Genomic DNA, 23,394 nt, shown 5'->3' with positions numbered 1-23,394 from the left:
CAAAGTTAATTTGTAGAACTTACTGACTTGAGATAAATCTGAGAGCAAGAGTTTCCCATATAGCATTATAAAAGGATTTGATGCTAATACAAGTAACAGAAATACCTATTATAGATTAGCTTGAAAGGTAAGCAAATTAGAAATTTAAATCCTTTTGTTTTAGATTGTAGGACAAATGTGGGAATATTCTAATGACAGGTAGTGGTGTTAGAGTTTACTGCATTAATTTAAACACTTCAGACTTGTTGGTGTGTAAGACACTGGATGAATGAGAGGTTGGCTCAGGCTGCGAGGTTCTCTGTTCCTAGCTACATGCACAGTGAAATACAACATCCTTTTAAAGCAAAGATTTCTGAAACTTTTGCAGATGAGCCTTCCTTTAGAAAATTGGTCATGTTCTGTGCCCCACTGAATATACCTTTTGCCCTTTGCTTCCCTGCATCTCAATTATGCAACCAGCTAGTGGGAGCTGGGCTGCACACTCTCTCAGGGGTACAGTTTACACTTTGCTTGATGGCACCAGTTACTGTAGGGAAGTTAGAGAAAGTATTTGTAAGTGTGCTGAAGTCAGAGGTAATACAACAATATAAAACATGGCTAAATTGGATGAAAATCAGGCTCAGAGTTTATCCAAAGTACTCTCTTATCAATTTTATTTTTAATTTTATGATAGGTATGATTAGAATCTAGTCAGCAGGAAAGAAACCACTAATTGCTCATTAAGAAATGCTCTGTAATTCCTTTGTTAGCTTTGCAGTTTTGCAGTAGTTGGATAGCTGAACTATCATTATCAGGATTGAAAACAGTGGTCTCATAGAACTACATAAACCCTTTGGAGAATGAAGTATTCCTCCTTTTAAAAATCTTCCTCTGCTGACAGTAAAGTCTATTTTATACCTAGCTGTAAGAAAATAAATCTTTGATCTGCTAATAAAGTTCCCACCACTCCAGTGTGCTGTAACAAGAATTTTCTTTCTCTCTCCTAATAGACTGAAGACATTAAAGAGATAGCCCGGAAGACACAAGCGCTGCCGAAGGTGAACACTAAAAGGCAGCGAATTGTGGTCTTCACCCAAGGCAAGGATGACACCATACTGGCTACAGGTATGCTCTTCAAATATTTCTTGTTGCACACAGTAAATATTCCAGCTAATCAATTACAAATTGTGGTTTTAAAACAATTTTAACATGGTAGTCAGAGCATTTGCCTTTTGATGTTACTCCATGTTTCTCATCTTTTATATTTTTAATTGTTTAAGGAGTCTGAATTTAAGAAGCTGTTATTTCACAAGAATGCCTGAGAATTTAGTTCTGAACATTTTTATAACATAGATTTAAAATATTGATCCAGTTGGTTTTACTCAGATTTTTATGACTTGAGATTTTATCTGTGTAGCCATCTTTGCTACAAACAAGAATACACTGTGCCTGCTGAGAGCAGCTGTGCAACAGTGTAGTATATTTAAACATTTGCAAAGAGGAGGAAGTGAAATCCAGTACTAAGTGAATTTCCAGGCTTTTTTTTGCTTTGAGCAGAAAGTCTCACTTTAGCTTTTCTCAGCTGTCTGCTCTTCAATTCTCAAAAGAGTACGTGGGAAAGAGGTGTTCTAGCAGGGATCCAAGTAGTTTCTGCTGTCTAAATTAATGATGTACGACACACAGATTGAAGCATTATAAACATGACTGCCTACCTTTTGACAGTCTCTTTAGTTCTGTCCACCTATGCTTCTAGACTAAATAAAGCTATTAAAAACATGTGCTGTGGTGAGCCATTTTAGTAGCTCATTCCTTCACAAGGTAAGTTATTAGGCTGAGCTGAATTCCTCCTTTGGAAATCAAGTGAAGTAGAGGAAGCTTTGCACCTGAGGGACTGGTGCTTACTCATAGAGTATTTGCCTCAGAATCAGAATTGACTTCAGACTGTGGCTTCAGGGCTAGGCACTAAGCAGGTATGTCACTGCCATAAAGATCATTCCTAGCAGCAGCTTGAATGGTTTCTTCAACAGTTTGCTCCTTCCCCCTATTTTGTTAGCTACAAACTGTTTTAAAGGAAATAGAAACCAGTCACTGAGAGTTGGGTATGTGTATCTCACTGAATGATGATGGAAGTGTTCCTTCCAGAAAGTTACTGCCTAATATGAATGGCTCATGTGGAGGCACTCCAGTTGAGTATTGTACAGTTGACTGAAAAATAGCAGCATAAAAATGTTTTTATACATGAGCTAGTAATAATGTAGTAAACCTAAATCTTATATGTAACCCTCCTGTGCTCTTACTTAATTTTCACTGAGTACTTTTTTTATTCTTCAAACTGTAGTTGTTAACAAATCCATTAATCCCTTCTTTGATATTTTTACAACCGGGAGCTTATTTGAGGACTGACACTTGCTAATCTTAGCTGTTTGTTCGCTCTGAAATGAACTTAAATTAGAGAATGCACTTTATATGCGTGATAAATGTGAGATGGATAGAGACTATATGCAATGGTGTCAGCTACAAAAGCAAACATGATAAATGTTAAGGCAGTTTTGAGCCGTGCGATAAGCTATTCAGTGCACAAGCATAGCTGAATCTCTTTGCTATGTTGTTATTCATGGCAGCCAAATAAATGTCAATAATAAAAGAGAATTAAAGATTTTCATTTCCCAGAGGCAGTCCTCTAATACAGCTTGATCTTTCATTTCATTTGTAATTCGTTCTTGTGTCAGGATGCAATCATTCGCCAGGCTCTGTGTGTCATGTTAAGTCATTTAATAATGATTAAGAACATAAAAATGTTTGGCCTGTGGGGCAATTCTCAAAAGAGATAACAATTTGTTATTGTTTTCCCCCTTTTCCTTTGGTGTGGACCATCTTTTTCCCACCTCCTCACATTAAAATAATAATGAAAGAAAGAAAATGTGTCCCTTAATTTAGCATGTGATGATACCATAGAATGGCACAGAGTGCTGCTAACACACTTATTTCAGAACTAACTAGGTCTAGATTTAAAACCTGCAATGGAATGTATAAAAGTTTCTAAATTATCTTTAAAAAATGACTACATTTATGAGTTACCAGTATAAAATTATTTTCTTTTTTCTAATGCACAGGAGTACAGTTTTTGAAAAAGAAGGCTGTGTGTGTACTTGTTTATCTTGCCTTTGTGAGGGAAAGGTAAAGTCTCAAAGAGCTTGTGCTGGATTGAAGTAGTATTTGCAAAGTCAGCTATGGATTTGGGTGTGCTTGTTCATACCTTCTGCTTTGCATTTTGTCCAGGTTAACAATAATAAGAACAACATGTTTATTATGTTGAACAACATATTTATGTAGAGACCTCGACAGATTGCAGAGAGACCTTGACGAATTAGAGAAATGGGCAATCACCAACCATATGAAGTTTAACAAGAGCAAGTGCTGGATTCTGCACCTAAGATGGGGCAGCCCTGGCAGTGTGTGCAAACTGGGGAAGGAGAGGCTGGAGAGAAGTGCTGTGGAAAGGGACCTGAAAGTCCTGCCAATGGCAAGGTGGAGATGAGTCAGCAGTGCCCTGGCAACCAGGAGGGCCAAGCTTGGATCAGGCTGTGCTCTGTGAGCATCACAGCCAGATGGCCACCCCCATCCTGCTTCCCATTCCCCTGCCCCCATGCATGGCAAAATGAGACAGGCAGCATGGAGGCTGTGAGGACATGTGTGACACAGCTCTGTTTGCTCTGTTAAAGGCTCTGTTAAGGATGTTCCCAGCCAAGGCAGCCCTGGGGTTGGGTGGCGAGAGGAGGGCACACGTCTTTGAAGAGTTATGTGTCAGTCAAATGAGGATCAGGTTATGGAAATAATGAGGGGATATACTTGGATACAGTTCTGGCTGGAAGGAGAGGAAATAAGATGGATAAAAAGGGTTGTTGCAGATTGCCAGGCCATTCATGAAGGGGCACAGAGTGATACATGCTGAAAATGTGACATGGACTTTCTGGGGCAGGGTAGAGGTGTGTGTGTGTTACGAAGAGGGCCAGATACAGCTGGTCATTACATGTGGAGAGGGCTGTGGCAACAGTTCTTGATTCTTGGACATTCAGAGAATGGAAGTATCAACAGGTATTTTAGCAGCAGAGCATAGGGCAGAAAGGCACAAGCTTATACCAAAAGAAAAGATTGACCAGATTGGACAATATAGTTCTTGTATATGAAAGAGAGAGCTTAGACTGAGACAGCTGAAAAATCGTCTTCCTCCAAAAAACTGGCCTAGCCATACTGCAAAGATTTTTAGGCATCTTATGAATTGCTGCAATTTATACAACATTGTTTTAATGTCAACCAAAAATACTGGTGGATTACCTCAAACAGACCACAAGCTGTAGGCAGTCAGGTATGGATTGACAGCTTTTAGAGGTCCAGGCAGCTGGAGCAGATCACAGAAACAGTAAGCAGCAAAAACTGCATCAGCAGTCCCAGTCTAAGCCATTCCCATTTGTCCATCCACTTTCTTTGGCTGCCAGAATTATTTGTGTTTTCAGAGGAAAAAATTCTCTGTCTTTATCATGGAGTGCATTGGGTCTTTGTGCTGTCTGTTCATATCTGCTCTGTCAGTACTCCAGCCCCAAGGCCCCTTTTCTCTCCCCTTCCTTCCTGTTCTCTGTCATTGCAAGGAAGAGGCAAGCTCAAATTCAAGCTGAGTGTGATCAGTGTGTTTTAGAGGCAAGGAAAGGAATGTTTAGGGTTGGCATACAGGAGCTGTGGCAGATACAGTGATGACTGAATTTACTGTCACCTTCTAATAAGGCTCCACTGAGCACAAGCAAATGATTGTGGTGTGAGATTTTCCTCTCCATGTCATAAAACTGTAGAACGGTTTGGGTTGGAAAGAGCCTTTAAAGGTCACCTAGTCCTACCCCCCACAATGAGAAAGAACATCTTCAGCTAGAACAACTTGCTCAAAGCCCTGTCCAGCCTGACCTTGAATGTTTCCAGGGCTGGGAATATCTGCAACCTTTCTGGGCAGCCAGAGGTACATTTTTTGGAATGTTGAATGTTATCTTTTTACTGAAAAACTTGGAGGTGTTGGACCTTCTCAGTGACCTGAAGAGGGAGCAAGGTCACAAAGGTTGTAATTTTCTCTATCATTGATCCCCAACATGACTGAATTTTGACAAAACTCTCTTGGAAAAACCAGCCTGTGAGAGACACCTGTGACAAAGCCTTTCAGCACAGAGGATTATGCTTAGGAAAAAGGACTGGTAACTAAAAATGGGATCTGTAGACTTGCTTAAAAAAAAGTTTATTTGAGGAACAGTATTGGGTTAATTTCTTGTGTTGATCCTCCTCATCCATCCTGGGAATTACTTGGCTAACAAGACTCTGATCCCACTACCACAGCCTTGTTCCATGATATCCCTCTTAGCAGGCCTGAGATTCTGGATTTAACTGAATTTTGAGGTTTGACTAAGCTTATAGGATGCATTTCACATTCAAGACTTTCTTCTGTAACCACAAGAAATACCTAAGCAGAGAGAGCAGGGGAAGTTAATGAACATGTGCAGTCTCCTGATTTCAGAATTACATTAAAAATCACAAGCTCTGGCAGGAACATATATGTCCTATCTATATGTGTGCTTTAATGTTTGTCAGAATCAAATCTGTGAAAGCTATCCCTTTTACAGAGTTGCTCATAACAGTTTTAAACAAATTACTTTTAGTCAGATACATTTTATGACTGGTCTTGGCCCAAGGGGAAATCTCCAGAAAGTCTGAGCAAAATCAGTTCAGCAATGGAAAATGCTTTTATATTGAAATATTTGCATAATTCAAGAACAGCTAAAGCTACAAACTTTAAACTTGGCTTGGTTTATGGCTTTAATAGAGGAAAGAAAAACAATCCAAATTTAAAGAAAATCACTTCAGCATTTTTCAAGTTATGAATGATGAAATCTGGCCTATTCAGGGTGAACATAGAATTTTCCATTCTTTTTTCCCCCTTGATGTTTGCAGGACCACCTCTGGTTAAGGGCATGTTTGTAATAACCTCATTTGCTAGACTATGGCAGTAAAAATGAATTTTTCTACAGATTCAAGCATTAAAACCAGCTCAGGTCAGGCTTACTAACCACTTAAATCTTCATTTTTGGGACACATTGCTTGAGATATTTCAGGGACTCTATTAGCAGTCCTGGCAAATGTGGTAAAAAGACAGAGGTTCATCTTAAAACTTCATTAGTGCACCTACCACATAGTGCATGTAGAAATAGTTTTGTAGATTCCTATGTGTTATCATTGTTGTTTGATCTACTCCATAAATTAAAGTCAGTGCAGTGTAGCCAAGTTAATATGTCACAATAAAATTGCAATGTTGCCAAATTTTGGAGCCTGCCTACCAAGCTCTTGATATTGAAGAAATAGTAGACATTTGCCTCTACATGTCATCTGAAACAGAAGGCTGAGCTATTTGGGTGTTGGTGCCACTCAGTACAACTGTTCTTATGGTAATGTATGCAGATATGCTCATAAATTAAAAGTTTCTATGTTTGAATAGAGCTAAAACCTGATCTAAATTAAAATAATGATAAATGATAGTATGTTTTGTGAACTATGAAACTCCTTTTACATTTTATTATATGTTAGATCTTAAGTATTTTAGGAGACTTTTTAAAACCCTTTCTTTAAGAAGGTTTATCACAGTTGTGGAAATGAGAGATTTTTAAGAGCCATTCTTAGACTGTAATAGCATGATGGGATACGTTTTTTTGGGGAGAATAAACAGGGCTGATGCTCAAGCATATAGCTCACTCTAAACAGAGGTCAGTAGGTTTTCTTTGTGAGGTTGTCCTGCAATCACAGACCAACATGTTACCCTGTAAGCCTATCTGTAAAACATAGAGGTATTTCATACTATTGACACTGCTGACATTTTATGGTGGGTCTGTTTGCAGCTCCTCTGCTGTAAGTTACTGAGTATAATGTGTTCTTCTCTTAGAAAAGATGTTATATTTTTTCCTTGCTTACAGCTTTCATACTTGGCCTTCCAGACAGGAAAACCTTAACTAGCCCTTTTTTTCTCAACTAGCCTTCCTATGCATTTATACAAACCAGAGCAGTGCCAGGGAAACAGTAGCTGAATTTTATTACCATGTGCTCTCTTTTTTAGGCAATTACACACTTTGACTCTTCCCTATCCATTTATATTCATGAATAGAAAGGAAAATTTCAAAAACAAAAGTGGATTTAGAAGAAAAAGGACATTTTAATCCCCTAATGGCTTAACAAGTGAGCCAGAAAGCCCAAAATAATCAGTTAATTTGTGTCTTAGGAAACCACAAAATCTAAATTAATAATTAACATTTGTTGATAGGGATTAATGAATAGCAAAGCTGGGTAATACCTTTTTGTAACTGAAACCACTCATGCTTTTATGCTGCATGGGAGTGGGAGACTGAGCATTGTATTAGACAGGTGAAACACATTATTAAAACCTGAATTCCTGGATACAGGTGTCTTGACTCAAAAGTGTTGCACCTCAAAGAATGTGTATACACATATGCAAATAGGGACATGTGTGTGTCAGTAATCTCATATTGATTTAAGAAAAGGATGTCTTCTCTAGTCTACTGTGTCAATACAGTAATTTAGCCCAGAAATTGGCAGTGAAGATGGGAATTCTCTTTTTCAAGTATAATCACTAGTAGTAAGGAATATCACACCTAGCTCCAATTTCAGGTGCTGCAATGAGTTTACATTCTACAATTCTGAGGAAAAATTACCCCTTTAGTCTGTGGAAAAATGCATGTTTGTTAAAGGACAATAAATATGGACCCCTACTCCATTTCTTAGAATTAGGCTGTATTTATTCTTCCATGGAAGAATTTCTGTATTTGTTTCTCAGATACAGATACATAGATTTAGGAATTCAGTTTTTATACTGTAATTCTAAAAAGGATTCTTGGAGACATAACTATTAATAGACAAATCCAGTGCTTAGGTAGTAGAAATGATACCATATTGGAGTGGCAATACAGAGTGAAAGAGTAGAAGCAGGACTGAGGCAGACCAAAGGTCTGTCTCCATCGTGATGTTTGCAAGTGTACAGCAGTGGGAGTTTGGAAATGAGGATAAAACCAGAGCAAATCTGGAGTAATAGTTCCATGTTACACCCCAGCAAAATGTTGCTTGGGGATTTGTGAACTAGAGATGTTGTCTTTGTGTTAGTGAGTGCCACACAGTCTGTGGTATGTAAAGAAATGCATCCCCTTATTTGTTTGAATTCAGACATGAGTGTTCCTGGCTGCCTCCAAGTGCTTGTGTTACATGGCCAGTCCATAATCATTCCATGTACAATGTCTTTTTACTTTTGATTTTGAAGAACTCTTGTTTATCTCCCCTGCACTGGTCTTTTTTCCATACTCTTTTCATATTCTGTTTACTTGTTCTGTGTTTGATCCATAATTCTGACACTCTGAGCCACCCTCCACTGCACCTTTTTGCAGGTCTGCTTAGTCTTTGTGAATGGGGGACCAGAATGTTCAACTTGCAAGTTCCTGAGGAATTTACAAAGTGCCTTAATTTTGTTGTTTTCTTTGTTTTGAATTCCTCTCTTAATAGTTCCTAACAGTTTGCTTGCTTTTCTGGCTGCCACTTATGATTGATCTGACATTTTCACAGAATTATCTGTTATTACTTCAAATTTTCTTTATGGTGTGGTAGTTTGTGGTTTAGAGCCCATCACTGTGTATTTAAAGCTAGATTGTTTTTTAAATGGGCACCTTTTTTACATTGATTGACAAAGAATTTTATAGCCCATGAATCTTGGACACTTTTGCCATTCTTCACACTCAACTTACGTTTTTACTATTCCAGATGAATCTAAACATCTCACAAGAAGATGGTGCCTGCTGCACTGTAGAGCTCTCTCAGAAATATAGGCAGGAGATGTTACCCCAGAGCAGGTACCCACAGTTAGCATTGAAACTGGACTTAGGGCAGGGGATTTTGGTAAGGCCACCTCTTAAATCACTCGAGGCTTTTCTTTCTTGACTCTGGAGAGCAAAATTGAAGGAATTTACAGATTCAGGTGCCATTAAATCCTGAACAAGCATTCTTTTTATGGAAAGAAAGTACCTCTAAACTGCAGTGCTTTTTTTTTTCTTTTAAAGAAATGAAGCTTTCTCTTTGATATTATTCCCCAGTTAGAGCACCCACACAAAATTAATTTATAATAAATTGCTGGTGTCTGCTGTAATGGCTGTAATAGTTAAAACCTGGTATCATTTTACTTGCAACCTGAGTGAGTTGTGAGGTATTTCTTCAGAAACTGTTACATCAGTAACATTATTATTCTGTTGGCTCAAATCATGAAGCAACAGAGCTGCCTTGCACAAATCTTGACAAGGGAGAATGGTAGGAGTTGAGCCTTGTAGTTACCAAAGCAGGCCCCTACTCTTCTGAGCAGTCGTGGCAGAAATGAGGGTTCACCTTACACATTCCATGGCTGCAATGGCTCTGTCCTCAGAGCACCAGGCTCTGAGACCTGGGTCCATGGCACTTTTAAACTGAGAGTCAAATCAGAAGTCCATGGCTCCTCCTAGGACACACATTTCCATCCCCTACTTTTCCTCCCACCCTGCCAGCACCTGTCCAGCCCCATGGGGCAGGTATCAGCCTGCACAGGCTGCCACAACCTGCCTGCTGAGGGCTTGAGTGCCCTGGACCAGCCCCTTGCAGTGTCCAGGTGAATGCTGCTGCCAGCATGGGAGGAGAGCAGGCAGCATTTGCCTTGGGAGCAGACAAGGATGAGGCTCCACATCTGCAGACTGGCTGAAGATGCTGTGGAGCCTCACTTTGAGGCATAAAAGATGGTGCTTTGCTTTGAATTTCCATCTAGCAACAAAGACTCTAGTTCCAAAGTTGGAATAGAAATAGCTTCAACATTGGCTGATAATGCTGTAGAAAGATGTCTACAAAGCAAAGAGTAAAGAATATGGGGACAGAGCCACAGAAGGGAAACAAACTCTATTATCTCATATGCTGAAAACCACCAATTTTGTTGTAGAGCTCAACTAAAAGGATGGTGAAACAGCAGAATCAGTAATTGGGAAGCACTGGAAGTGCAGCAGCCTTCCAGATTTAAATTGTGCTTTTCACATATGCATGTAATTGATGCAGCTTTGTCAAGGTTATCCCTGTTTTGTGAAAATGACACCTACCTACCTATCCATCTCCATGTACACTAAACAGGGAATTCTGGTGACTTTCAGTTTTTTGACAACTGTTTCTACATCTACAGTGATATGTCAGTCTAAATAGATCTTTCTGAGTTTTTGAAAAAACGGAAGAAAATCCAAATTTATAGTATTCTGTTTCATAAAAAATAATAATCCTAGACGCTTTTAATTAAATTTATGCTTTAAGTTCATCATTGTCCTTTTCTGTGCATTCATTTGACATTCCTGCAATATTCAGTATTGGACACCAGCCATTTCTCCTTAAAAACATATGCTTTAATGAGTTGAAACCTGAAACCACTGCTTTAAAAGTTTATACTTCTCACTTTCCAACATTTAGGGTTGAATCATACTAACAGGCTGTCTGTTTTATTCAATTAATCCAATAGTATTTTTTTATCAATAATTTTTGAGAAATAGATTTTCTCCATATCCTAATTTGGTGTGATTATTTTTTTCATTGTAAGAAATTAAATGTAGGCTTGTTCAGCAGGTTTCATAATAGATCAATAATTTGTTCGCTTAACTCTTTTTTTTCCTGTGGAGATGTGGGAAGATCAATGTCTGTAGTGCCCTAGGTCAGGATCAATAGTTTTAATAAAACTTCCTTTTTTTGTTGTTTTGGGGTTGTTGGGTTTTTTGTTTTGCCTTTGTACCTTTGTATGGTTTTGCTTTTATTAATGAGCTTTTCCTTTAGTTTCAGACCATTAATGGTTTTCAGATAATGTCACACTGCCCAAGGTCAAGGCCAGTTTGAACTAAAAACTCAACTTATCAATGTTTAAATCTATTGGATGGGCTTCCATATGTTAGAAGACATAAGAGTTAGAATCACTGCTTTCCAGGGCCGAAAGTTAAAACAAAACAAAATCTCAACCTTTTGGGAGGATGATACATTCAGGGCTTTTTTGTGTTGCCTTAAATAAATAACAGTTGTCTTATTTATGGATCTCATACTGGCATTAACAACATGGGTAACTACTGTGTCCTTGACTGCTCTTCAATTAAAGATACTATATGTTCCATGTGGACCTTTGTAGTGGTTCATTCCACAAAACCAGTTTGAAATAAGATAGCATCTCTTGTTTATTCCTGAAATTCTGGATGGGAAGAGGCAAATTATCAAAGTGTATGTTATCAGCTGGAGTGCTTGAGACAATGCCATGTTGTTGTCTCTGAGGCTCAACCCCGTGTCTTTTGAAATCAATGGGAAGATCTCATTAACTTCATTGGCTATTGATTATGGTCATGGAGAACTTAAAACATTCATGAATATTAATGGATTCTACTGATCCGTGTGTCTTTTTGTGTGTTGTACCTTGCCTGGAATCTGTGATTCAATTTTTGTAGTCTATCTAGAGGTTATAGAGAAAGCAAACTTCTGTAAGCTAAAAGATTTGATAACACATTTTATCTGGAGGTGTCTTCTTTGTTGTGTGGTAGAAGTGAGGGGCACAGAGATCTGCACCCTTTGGCCACTGTTACCCAGGCAGTTTATCCTCTGTAGGAAATACGTTTTTCCATTATTTTGGCAGTGTTAGCCTGTTTTTGCTAGGCAGCAGTTCACTTCATAACAAATCATCACAGAGGAGTTTGAACAGCAGAATCTGTACTCAGAAGGTGCCCTACAGACTCTGGTAGCCCATCATCTTTAATTTAGAGATTTTATTTCCCATCTTGTGATTACAGTTGAATGAACATTGTAGAAAAGTTTAAATTGTAGCTATCCATATCATGCTTTTGCCATAAATGGTGGAACTTATGTTTTCAAGCCTCTAATCTTCACCTGCTCAAATAGTCTCTATAGAATAATTGCACAGAATGGAAGGAGAGTAAAATGTGGGTATGTATGGTGTCCCTGGATGAAAATTAACTGAAGGAACTGACCCTTTGATTAGAAGTTTCTCTCCTGTAGCATCCAATTTCAGACAGTGAAAGTTGTGGGAAATAGATGGCTGAATGGAAGACAAATCCTTTGCTCCAGGAGGTTCAGAGCAGAGATCCTGGCTAGTGGAAAAAGCAGACAAAGGGGAGATTTGAATGGGTCTTGCTTTGCCTGACTTTGGGGACTTGGAATTTATTTTGTGTAAGATGACAAAATGTCTAGAATGAACATTGAGGGCATGTGGGAGGTTAATTGGAGTGCTTTGAAATGGTTAATTGTCTAAAAGTGGAATTGTGAGATTGTATGATCAGTTTGGCTCAGTGATTTCCACAGTAGGTTTTAGAGATAATGCAAAGTGGAAATTATTTAAATACCCTATGTGAAAAGTAGACTGTGCATGTCAGTCTGATAACAATGACCTGGCCTATTATAGATTGTGAAGTGGCAGTTAAGATATAAACCTCTGGATGCCAAAAATAATGTTTATGTTGTTGTGTAGTTGATCCCATTTGAATGAAAGTAGGCTCTGTCTTATTTTTTCCATAACTGTTTTCTTTGTTATGAATAATAAAAACAGTAAAGTAAGCAGACCTGGCATAGAGTATATACAGACAGCAGATTTAGTGAATAGGGTAAACATGGAGTGGTTTTATATTGTTATGTTTTGGTTATACCCATTGAATGATATAATACTAATGTTTGTTCAAAAAGAATGCCCAGAGTAGTCTGAGACCAGATTTAAGGTTTGGGAGGCTGCATACACTGATTTTATTTGCTGTAGTTCACTACCCTGTGCCCCCCACTGCCCTCCTAATCCGTCCTGATTCTTCTGCCTGCCCCAGTGATTAGCAGTCAAAACTAAATCAGAGAGGAGTCTATGGAACCAAATATTTATGTCCCTTGTAATGTGACACTGTGATATTGTACTGTGAACCTGAAAAGATGCCAGGCCATGCGTTGTGTCTAATAGCAATTGATCAAAAACGGAACTGCAGAACTCTACTCCAAATTGTTGGCTTTATAAATGTGATAATAAGTACATTTCTTGATAGAATATAACAGTGCAGTAAACTGTGCATGCCCTCTCTTCCCTCTGCACCTGTCCAATTGCAGAACACTGTGTGTACAGTACATTGTCGTCGCTGACAACTGAATAAGAATTTTTAGGAGCAGTTGGCTATCAAGTGATGGCAAATTTAAAGGTTATGCAAATTGTGCCAGTACAGCCCAGCTTGTTTCAGACCTCTTTTCTCTATTATCATATCAATTGAGTCAGCTCATAGTAGACAAAGCAAGGTTATGGGAACCACCTAGAGCATCATGCACCATTAAACATCAATGCAGCACACATGAACATCTGCAACAACGATCTTATTAGCAGAGGGTATAACGGAAAGCAATAAACAGCTTTCTTAGTCACCTAATTGTAAAAAATTTAATAACGTAATACTTGCATTATTTATCAACAGCAGTTTGGTCAAAAATTACACGATTGCAGTGGATTCGATTACAGTATCTATTGTCTGCTGTAAATTGCTACACAAATATCAAAATCCTTTTGTGAGCAGTAAAACACTTTAGTTAGTAGAATGTTTAAAATGCAATTTTCTTTTAATTTCTGACACATCATGTAATATAAGTATCTGCTTTTTGCACTGACATTTTTATACTTTACTAAAACCAAATATGATAAAAGAACCTAAGAATTGTTTTTGATCTCCTGCTTGTCTAGATAGCTGAACATTTAAAAATCAGGGCAGAGTTGTTTTGTTATGAAGAGTAACATACAGAAAACATAAAATGGTCTTGTGTGTGTGCAGTCAAAACATGTTTGGAGGGACAAAGTAAAGCATATTAGATGTCTGTACTGGATATGTGCTGTGTGTTGGCTTCTGGAGGAGACACTGCACTGCTTTAGAAGATGAGAGTATGTGAAGCTGTGATCTCGAGTAATTGAGGGAAATGTATACAAAAATTAAAGTATGTTAGAAGTTGATGACAAAGAGGAAGGAGGTTTGGCTCATCAAGGCCAAGCCAAACTCTAGGAATAGGTTAGGCTTGAAGCACACACACACCCTTTGCTGGAATCAGATCCATGGTGGGGAGGGACACGCTCCTCTCCCTGGAGCAGGGGCACTGCTGGACTCCTTTGGGAGCCAGAGACCTGCTCAGAAAGCTCAGAGCTACAGCAGGAGAGCACCACTCTTCCTGTTTTATCCTGAATGTGCAAATGCACAGGTATGTAAGAATTAAAACAGAAAGGAAATAAGAGACTGCATGAATCAATCAATACAGGCTCAAAGGTTGAGTTTGACAAGTGCATTCAGCAGAAAATCCTGCTCCAAACATCAGTCTGCTCCCAAGCAGTTTGTTCCTTCCTGGCACTGCCTGCTCCCAACTCTTGCCACTGAGTAGCAGAGACCAGATCAGATTTGTATTTATGTGGAAGAAGAATGGAGCCTTCTCAGTTTGTGTTAGCACAAAAATTCAAATTGTGCTAGGATGCCTGGCTACAATTAGCCTTCTGGTCAGCAGTAGACACCTCAGGCATTGCTTTAATCAGCAAGAATCAACAGGTGATGGTGAAGGATGTGGGGAAATAGGACGAGTGGTTAAGACAAAGATGAGTAAAAGCTTGGTAAAAGGATGAATTTGGCAAGTTGAGAGTTACAGGCACTAATTTTGTTACCACAGAAAAAGGAAAGTTTTTCTTAAAAAATGTTAACGTCTTTCCTTTTTAAATCTGGTTTTATTTCCTCTAGGAAAAGATGGCAAAAAAAGCAGTGAAACTGTCTAAATAGCCATTAAGTATATGTTTTCTACTGAAATGCTTCTAAAAGGAACAAATAACAAGCATTTTCCATTTTTTCCACATTTTTGAGTTGCAGTTCAAATGATCACACTCTGTAGGCTAACCAGAGTTTTTTGCTGCATATCTCTGCGGTTTTTAAAGCAGTATCTGCTTCTTGCCTTTCTTCATAACTTTTTATAACTTAATTGTATCAGCAGAGTGTCCATATTTTGCTTATACACATCTATTTGCTTGCTTACCAGCCTTGCTTTTCAGATTGGAAACTCTTCAAAGCAAGATTTTTTTTTTTTTCTTCTAAAACATATCTTGGTCTTCTTGGCAATACAAGAATAACACACATTACAGAGAACATGACCTGTATGCACCAACTGAAGTTTGATTAATCTTAAAATGTTTTATTGCTTCTAAAAAGATAAGTGTGTTGTTTTGGCTATTATTTTGGAATAACTTAAATTTGAATTATTCAGCAAATTAATACTACAGAAATAATACTTTAAGGAAAAGTAACCAGGAGTGACAGGCAGAGTCTGACAATGTTCTGCAGAGAGAGAGGCTGGAAATTTCTGGTTTTTCTGCAAGGTTACTTATTTTGGTTTTGTCAAGCAGCCTGACTGTGTAGCATTGGGGTTTACACTGAATGACAGTGCCTGCCCTGTAAACCTGTTGGGTTACCTTTGTGGGTGCCCATATGGGACTGCCATGCTTTAAAGGCCTCCATACACAAACATATGATCCAAGAGCTCTTGCCAGAAACTCTTTGTCAAAGCTGCTGTTACAGTAACTCTGCGGAAATGAATTTAATACACCTTGTAGTCAATAATTGTAAAAATTCAGGGGTGCATAATTTACATCAAAATGTGGGTGACTTTGTTTTTAAAAGGTGGTAGATTTACCATCCTGCTTGTGTCACGGGTTAGGTAATGCTTTTAAACTGATAACATGATACTACAGAGATCATAGTTTGGAGTATTTAATTATCTAAGAAATTATCTGCAACTAATGTAGGGGACAAATGAACTCCTTCGTTTTGGGCCAGATTTTTATCTTAGACTGGTATAACCCTTAAAGAATTCCATTAGAAACAGAAGAGTTTCTGTGTTTCAACTGGCATTTTAAGAGTGGGATATTTTCTCACTGATATTACAACAAATTTTGGCCTCCACTGCAGTGACATCTTCTAAATAGATTTTAAACCTGCTAAAGTCTGATAAAATTCATTTAGTAAGCATATTTTATTCTTCAAAAATAATTAAGTAGTCTTGGGAGATCTTAATTAAAGTAAACATGGAGCTTACAAATACAGAATGAGAAGGAAAAAAAATTATAAAATTCTAGAGCTGAGTTTTGAGGTAAAAGGATGAAAAAATGAAATTTCTACATGTAATTTGAATTTTTAAAGGCAGTGATGCATAATTTCTGTGGTATAGCTACCTCATCAATGTTCAGCTAGTAACAAATTAATTTTTTTTTTCAAGGAGAAGCAGATTAACTTATTTTTAGTAGTATATCTCGGGAAGGCTGTCTCTCTCATTCCAATGGACTGATTTTATTTATGAAACTAAATATAAATTCTCCCAGAAGAAAAATCTCCTTCAGAGCTGCTCTATAGTGACCTAATGCTCACTCCTTCTCTTTTCAGTCTTACTGATGCTCAAGTGAAATAGAACTGCCTTGGGCCCATTTCTGCCTCCACTGACAACCCATGCTTCTCAGATTATCATGTAGCATAAAAAAAGCTGTCATGTAACATGGCATTTATTTAAATGATGTGATTTCTGTGTTCACCATTCTGAAACTGAGGTATAGCTAAGAAAGCTTGCAAGTTTTGACAGGTGTGTTTACCCCGCCAGGGCAATATGCTTAATGTATGAAAAATGCGAGGCAGAATACAGTTTTTGTCCTACTCAAAATCAAATTATAATGTGTTTTTCTCTCTCTGTTTTTGATTTTGTGTCGTTTTTAGCCAATGTTATGCTAAGCTTTTGAGTAGGAATGGCATTGACGTGATTTATAGGTTGATACTTGTCAGAAGATTGTCCCATAGGACAATGTTGTGGTGGCCTAGCTGTGCAGTGGTTTAAAATACATCTGTAGATACCATGAAGTGCAGCACAAGCATAGATGTTTCCTGTTGGTTGTTGGTCAGTGCAAACAGTAAGTGAATGCACACACAGTCTGGTTTCTGAGCTGAGAGATGGTTCATTTTTGCAGTCCCCAGAGCCATGCTGAGGAGCATGGTGAGCCACACGTGTCACTGTAACCCAGACACACCTTTGTGATGAATTCCTGACACTGGACATTGGCATTCCAGCTCTCATCATCTGTGTGTGATTACGAGTCTTGGCTACCTATTTCCAAACAGAAATAGATTTGTTTGGATTTCTAATTCCCATACACAGCTCAAAAAATAATGGTGGAAGGGTGTAGCTTGGTGTTTTGCATATGAGGATCAAATAAGATGTACAGTGTCCAAATACATGTAGGATTTACAGTGCAGGGAGATATATTTGTTAATATCCAAAGCCAGATTTGGTTTTGTGTCACAGTGGCTCAGCTCACTGTGGCAGAGCTTGCTCTTCATAGAGACCAGGATCATAGAGTTTATGGGCTTTGTTTATTGTAACCCATCTCTCCTGTCTTCAGGAGTGATTTCTCCTGAGCTCTGCACAGTCCTTCCGGGCTCTGTGTATTGTGTCAGTGAATACCTGCAGAACCTTTCCTTGATTTGGATGCCTGTGACTTCACAGCCCTTTGCTGAGTCCTCAAGCCCTGTGTGAGCCCGGGCAGAAGTCAGGGGAGAGGTTTGAGCTCTGAGCACTACCTTCTGTCTCCAGCAGCCATGCCGAGCTGGAGCAGTGCATTCCTGGCACTTCAGTGGGCGCCGTTTCAGCTGCCTCTGAAATCGGTGCCTGCCGGGCAAATGGCAATACTCTTGTGTGCTTGTAAGGCTTTTTCAACAGAGTTCATTGCCATTCTAAACCTTAAACATTGTGACACATGCCAGAAAAATTCAGCAGCTTGTTCTTTAGGGCAGTTTTTCCATATATATATGCACATATATATATTTTAAAAATGTTTTATTAGCAACAAACTGAAGCAGAACTAGTATTTTCCGTTGACCTCTTGCTTCTCCATCTTTTAAGCAGAGTGTTCTGTTTACTTGTGCTAAAAATTATTTAATACAAGAAATAAAGTAGAGATTTAATTCTTGGCACTGGCAGTGATGATATAGAAAATAATGACGTTTAAGTGTGCCCCACACCTTCGAGAAAGTAAACAAACCACTATAGAAGATGTTCATGAGCCATTAGTCAGTGCTGGTACCTTTCTCACAATTGTAGCTATATACAGAGTTCTGAGTCCAATCTTGTGCTGGTATAAATCAGGAGTTATTTCAAAGGGGTGGTGTTGAATTAACAGGATTGCAGACAGAATCAAGTGTAGGTTCAGAGGATACACGCTGTGTGCAAAAATAGTGTTTAATTTTACATCATTGCTAATAGTTGATGTGTATGAGTATACAAGTTGATTCAGATGAACCTTCTTTCCCCTATTAACTCTAATCCTATGAATCACACTTCACTGAGAGGCTACAAATACGACTTCTGAATCAAAATGCTCTTGACCAGATAATGGTACAATTTGTATGTCTGATGAGAGCTATAAGGGGAAGACAAGTCTCATTTACCTCCTAAGACAGAGGAAAATGGGAGTCTGCACATTGTCATTTCCCCTACGGGTATCTATGGGACTATGACTAGAGCCACAGGAGATTCAAAGTCTTTGGCATCATATTCTTTCTCTGTTCCTACTGGAAATGAACTCGCTGTCTCTGAGGGACAGCACTTTGCATCCTGATCATCACTTTTGCTTAGCAAGCTGCAAAGAGAATTTTAGCTCCATTGCTAAAGAGACCCATTAATTGGGGTTTTTATTATGGAAATCAATTAATATTTCTATTTCTTGTATCATACCACTGACATAATAAAACATTTTAAATGACAACTGCTCTGTAACTTGTTTAGGGTCATATGTTTATTATAGCAATAAAGGATAAACGACTTCTACATCACTAGTTATAAAGATTTCTTGGGTACATACAGAACTCATTAGAATACAGCATCATTTGTTGAGTACTATTAAAATACTGGATAGAAAGATCCCAAAGCATGTGGCTGACTTGAATCTTGCTTGCCATGCTGCAACTCCATTGAATGGCACAAAGAGATTCCTTCTTTTTCTGACAAGCCCTACATAGCTACAGCACCAGACCCACAGTGCACAAACCTAGATGGTGGAGGGAGGAGGTGTTGGGGTGCAAAACAAGGCCAGCTTAGCATGCACCCACAAAGTGCCAGAGTGTCCATCCAGAATGGCTGAAAGTCTGAAAGTCCCAGCTTGAAAATGCAGGATCTCTGTCTGCTTGCTTAGAAGTGACAGGTTGCATCAGCTCTGCCAGGTTAGAAGCACATAATCACTGCAAGTCTGGAGGATCCCGAGCTGGGGCTCAGTGCCATCCCACGCTGTAGCTTTGGGCAGGGCTGTGTCGGTGGGCTGGGGGAGCTGCAGCATCTCTTTGATTACATGACCGAGTGTGCTATCATTGTGTGAAGGAGAGCAGCAGCATAATTTTACTGGTGAACAAAACAAGAGAAAGTATTGCTATACTGAGGGTTTTTAAAGATGTTATGATGTGCTGAAGAAGATACAGAAACTTAGAGACTGTAGCCTTTTGGGGTTTACCTTCTGGAGACAGGTGAGAGCTAAAAACCATCCTAAGTAACATGGCCTGGTTTCAAATACTTTTCTCATTACTTCTTACCTTACAGCTGCCCAGAGACATTTATAGGTTTTGAGTTCAGGTTTCTATGTTCTGTTAAGTTCTTCCTGTCTCTCTTTTTTTTCTTTTCTTTTTATCTTTTTTTTTTTTTTTTTGGCCCCTGATCTAAAGAAAGTTAGAGAGGGTGGAGGTGGGGAGGAGACGGGACAGAATTCTGTTCCACAGTTGTTCCTTTATTTTACAAGTTAAGCTCACAAAAGAAACATGAATGTGACTCCATCTTGTAAGCATCTGTACTGCCACTACCAAGCCATGGATCAAAAGATTATTTGAGGAAATAGCTAGACCTTTTTTGTATATATTTTAGGTCTACCTTCTCCCTTTCATTTTATTTTAAAACAAAATTAAGGACACTCCAACATGTTGCCCATAAGAGTTCTGTTACAGGTAATTAAATGTAAGTTTACACATTTAATCTACTTTTAAGAGCAAGAGAGACTGGTAAATGACCCAGTTAAGGAAAGTACTCAGCCTAATTGGATGTAATGATTGCTTGCTGGTGTTTATTACTGTACTAAGAGTAGACATGTAGTCTGTGATTGTAATTTGCTTTGGAGACAGACCTGTAGTATTTGCACCTATCATCGGAGTTCGATTGTTTCTGCTAACACTGTGAAATAGGCTTGTATTCATTTGGGAGCTTAAGAGTGTTAGAATGGAAGGAGCACTGGGTTTTTTCAGTTACTATTGCTCTCAGTTATCTCTCCAGACTGTTCTACCTACAGTAATGTGTTAAGCCAGATATGCTAGCATATGTGTTTGCCTAGGAAAATAAATAGAGATTTCACCTCTTTATACACGTAATGTGAGAGATTAACAATACCTAAATTTACCAATGAGCTGTATCCTTCTGATTACCTGTGAACTTACCTTGTCTTTGGCCTATGAAGTCACATTAATGCCTGGATTTGATTACTTCCATGTCATTTTGAAATAGTTGAGTTCCTGACAAATGTAAAGTCACTGAAAGTTGAATCAAAGCCACAAAATTTTAGATTTTATTAATGCTTATTTTCTAAAATTTCCCTAATTGTAATCACCTTGTTGCAATTTGCACTCATAATTCTGGGCTTCCAGGAAATGATATCCAAGTGGAATATGTTGTATCACAAAAGATATTTGTTACATAAAAATAGAGCACTGGATTTTATGCCCAGAGCAGCAGCACTTGGACTTCAAAACACTTATGTAATTATTCTTTCTTTCATAAGCTCTCAGAATGATGAATGAAATGAGAACGGACTTTGAAAAGCAAGGCCACTGATGACCAGTGCACTTAGCCAAGGTGTCTCAATGTTTGCTATGATGGATTTGGGAGTTTTGTAACATAATGGATCAAAAATGAAGTTAAAGCAACATGAAATTCACAAAAACAAGGATACTCGGAATGGAGACTTCTGCTTCATCGTGATTCATCTTGTTGTGTTTAGTTGCTACAAAACAGATCAGTAAGAGAAATTAGCTCTTTTGGTGCTATTACACAGATGTAGCAATGTAATTTAATGATAGCTTTAATTCTAACTTACTTCATTTATTATGAGGGAAAGGGGGAAAACCCCCAAATCCCGGTATTCTTTTGTTGATCTCCCAGTATTATTGGCAGCTGTAGTTTGATTGACTCTACTATGCTAGAAGTTCTCCTAAGGTTAAAGAAAGGTAATTTGCCTATTGGATGTGTGCAGATGGCAATATTTTGTGATTTAGTATGTGCTCCAAAGCCCTGCTCCTTCTTAAACTTCAGTACTTCAAAATATGAGATTATTGCTCTGCTTGAAAATACATAGGAAGTTACAGAAAGGAAATGTATTACCCAGGTAGACATGGAAAAAAAAATTAAAATTGTACACTAGAAGATTTTGCTAATGTATTTGGGGGATTAGACTAATTCAGTTACTTAAAATTATATCTACTACAGAAAGAACAAAAATAGGAGCTTCTAGTGCAATACTTACCTGCACATACTAGAGGGAGCTGAGGGAGGGAGTCAAGACAGAGAAAAGAAAGGAAAAAGATGATGATGAGAACTTTCATTTGTGCTAGTTTGCTTGAATAGAATCTTACTTGATGCCACACCCCATTTACAGCTTCAAAATACAATGTGCATTATTCACTCTCTGTGCCCAAACACAGACATTTGTATGCATATCCAATTGTCTGCTGTGCATTTAATGTAGAACATCTGTGTGTGCCCATGCACACTTGGGAAGGAGCAGGTTAGTTTATTACAATGTGTCTTCAACAGACTTAGCACATTGTTCATTGTTTTAGTGTTATCTAGAGCAAATCAATATACCTTCTTGTGAAATGGATGAATACACTCTGCTTGTCTGGCAGAGTTTAATGTAAGACCTCTCTTTCATGATTTCCAATTCAAATGAATCCTGTTAAAATTACTAAAAAACATTGCTCTTGAAGACTTATCTTAAGAGCACAACACAGCATTGAAGCACGTTTCTAAATAGCTTTCTTAACAGGGTAGAGAGTAGGATGCACTGAGAACTGACTGAAACCTGTTCTTTAATTGGAATATTCATCTTATGTTTTTCATTACCCTTTTTCCTTTGCCTCTCATGGATGGTTGTTGCTAATGCTCCCCTCCCCTCCTGGTGGGCCAGCCAACAGTTCCCTCTGGAGGCAGCATCATTATATCTGCCTGGTTCACTTAGTAGCAGATGGTGAAGAGCAGTAGAGCTGATACACTGCATTTCACAGAAACCAGGATCCTTCTGGTACCTCTGCAGCACACACAGACTTGCCTGATTTGAGACTGTGAATTCTTTATATGCCTTCCAAACTAGGTTTCCTTGTTTGCTACTGTGTATGTCAGTGTAAGAGTGATTTTTATGATCTGCTCTGTTGCTGGACAGTGAAGAAACTACTCATCTCCAGGTTTCAGCTACTGGAAGCTCTGCTTTCCATTTTATTTCTATTTTTACCAAAAATTAAAAGAAAACAGCTCTGATGGTTTTTCTTTTCACTGGTTGACAGGATTTTCTTCCCCCTCCCCTTTTTGTAATTCCTGCTGTCTGCCAAAGGACAATCTGTTTGCTCTGAGACAGTTTAATGCATACTGACTACCAGAGGCAGAACTTCCATTGGCTCTGTTACAGGGGTAATTTACACTTTAACAAGGTATTGTGACAAGGTGGTAATTATATTTTTATCACGTCATTATGACATTACCACCTGGAAAGCCATAGCTGATTAATTAGTGGCATATATTAAATTTATAACCCTGGAACTCTAAAGTTATCATACCTAAGTGGTGTAATTATGCTGAACTGTGGTGTGGCAGTGAATTGGAGGTGAAGATGCTGAGTATCCACCTATTGCAATACATTTAATGAGTGCCAGTAGAGGGCAGGGAGCTGAAGGAAATAGTTGGGGTTTTTAAAATAAATACTAAGGGAGAAAGTGAAATCATTGAAATCTTGAAACCAAATCTAGTCAGATGGCAAGTTGCAAGGCTTGTTGCATATATCGATTTTTTTAAAAGGTATAATTTGAAAGCACTTAGATTTCCACTTGTTTTTGCTTTTTATTTCACAGCTTTATTTCAGTTAATTCACATCTATTTTGGTTTTAACAATGCAGCAGTTTCTGTTGATCTTTTGGAGGCTTTTACTGGCCATTCTGGAGACTATCTCACCTTCCTGCCACTAGTAGAAAG

At 38.4% G+C, this 23,394-nt stretch overlaps 1 protein-coding gene across 2 annotated transcripts in view; it reads left to right on the top strand.

The window, feature by feature from the left end:
* Positions 1-23,394, top strand: part of ADK (adenosine kinase) — a 271,853-nt gene that overhangs the window by 229,666 nt on the left and 18,793 nt on the right. For both annotated transcript variants that reach the window (XM_014879843.2, XM_014879844.2), the window contains exon 9: positions 990-1,104. In XM_014879843.2, the coding sequence (XP_014735329.1) occupies positions 990-1,104 (115 nt within the window). The remainder of the gene's footprint in view (positions 1-989; positions 1,105-23,394) is intronic.

This window comes from Sturnus vulgaris, chromosome 8, assembly GCF_052056855.1.
Source record: "Sturnus vulgaris isolate bStuVul1 chromosome 8, bStuVul1.hap1, whole genome shotgun sequence".
In the NCBI taxonomy this organism is placed as follows: Eukaryota; Metazoa; Chordata; class Aves; order Passeriformes; family Sturnidae; genus Sturnus; species Sturnus vulgaris.
This window is presented reverse-complemented; position numbering and strand designations above follow the sequence as displayed.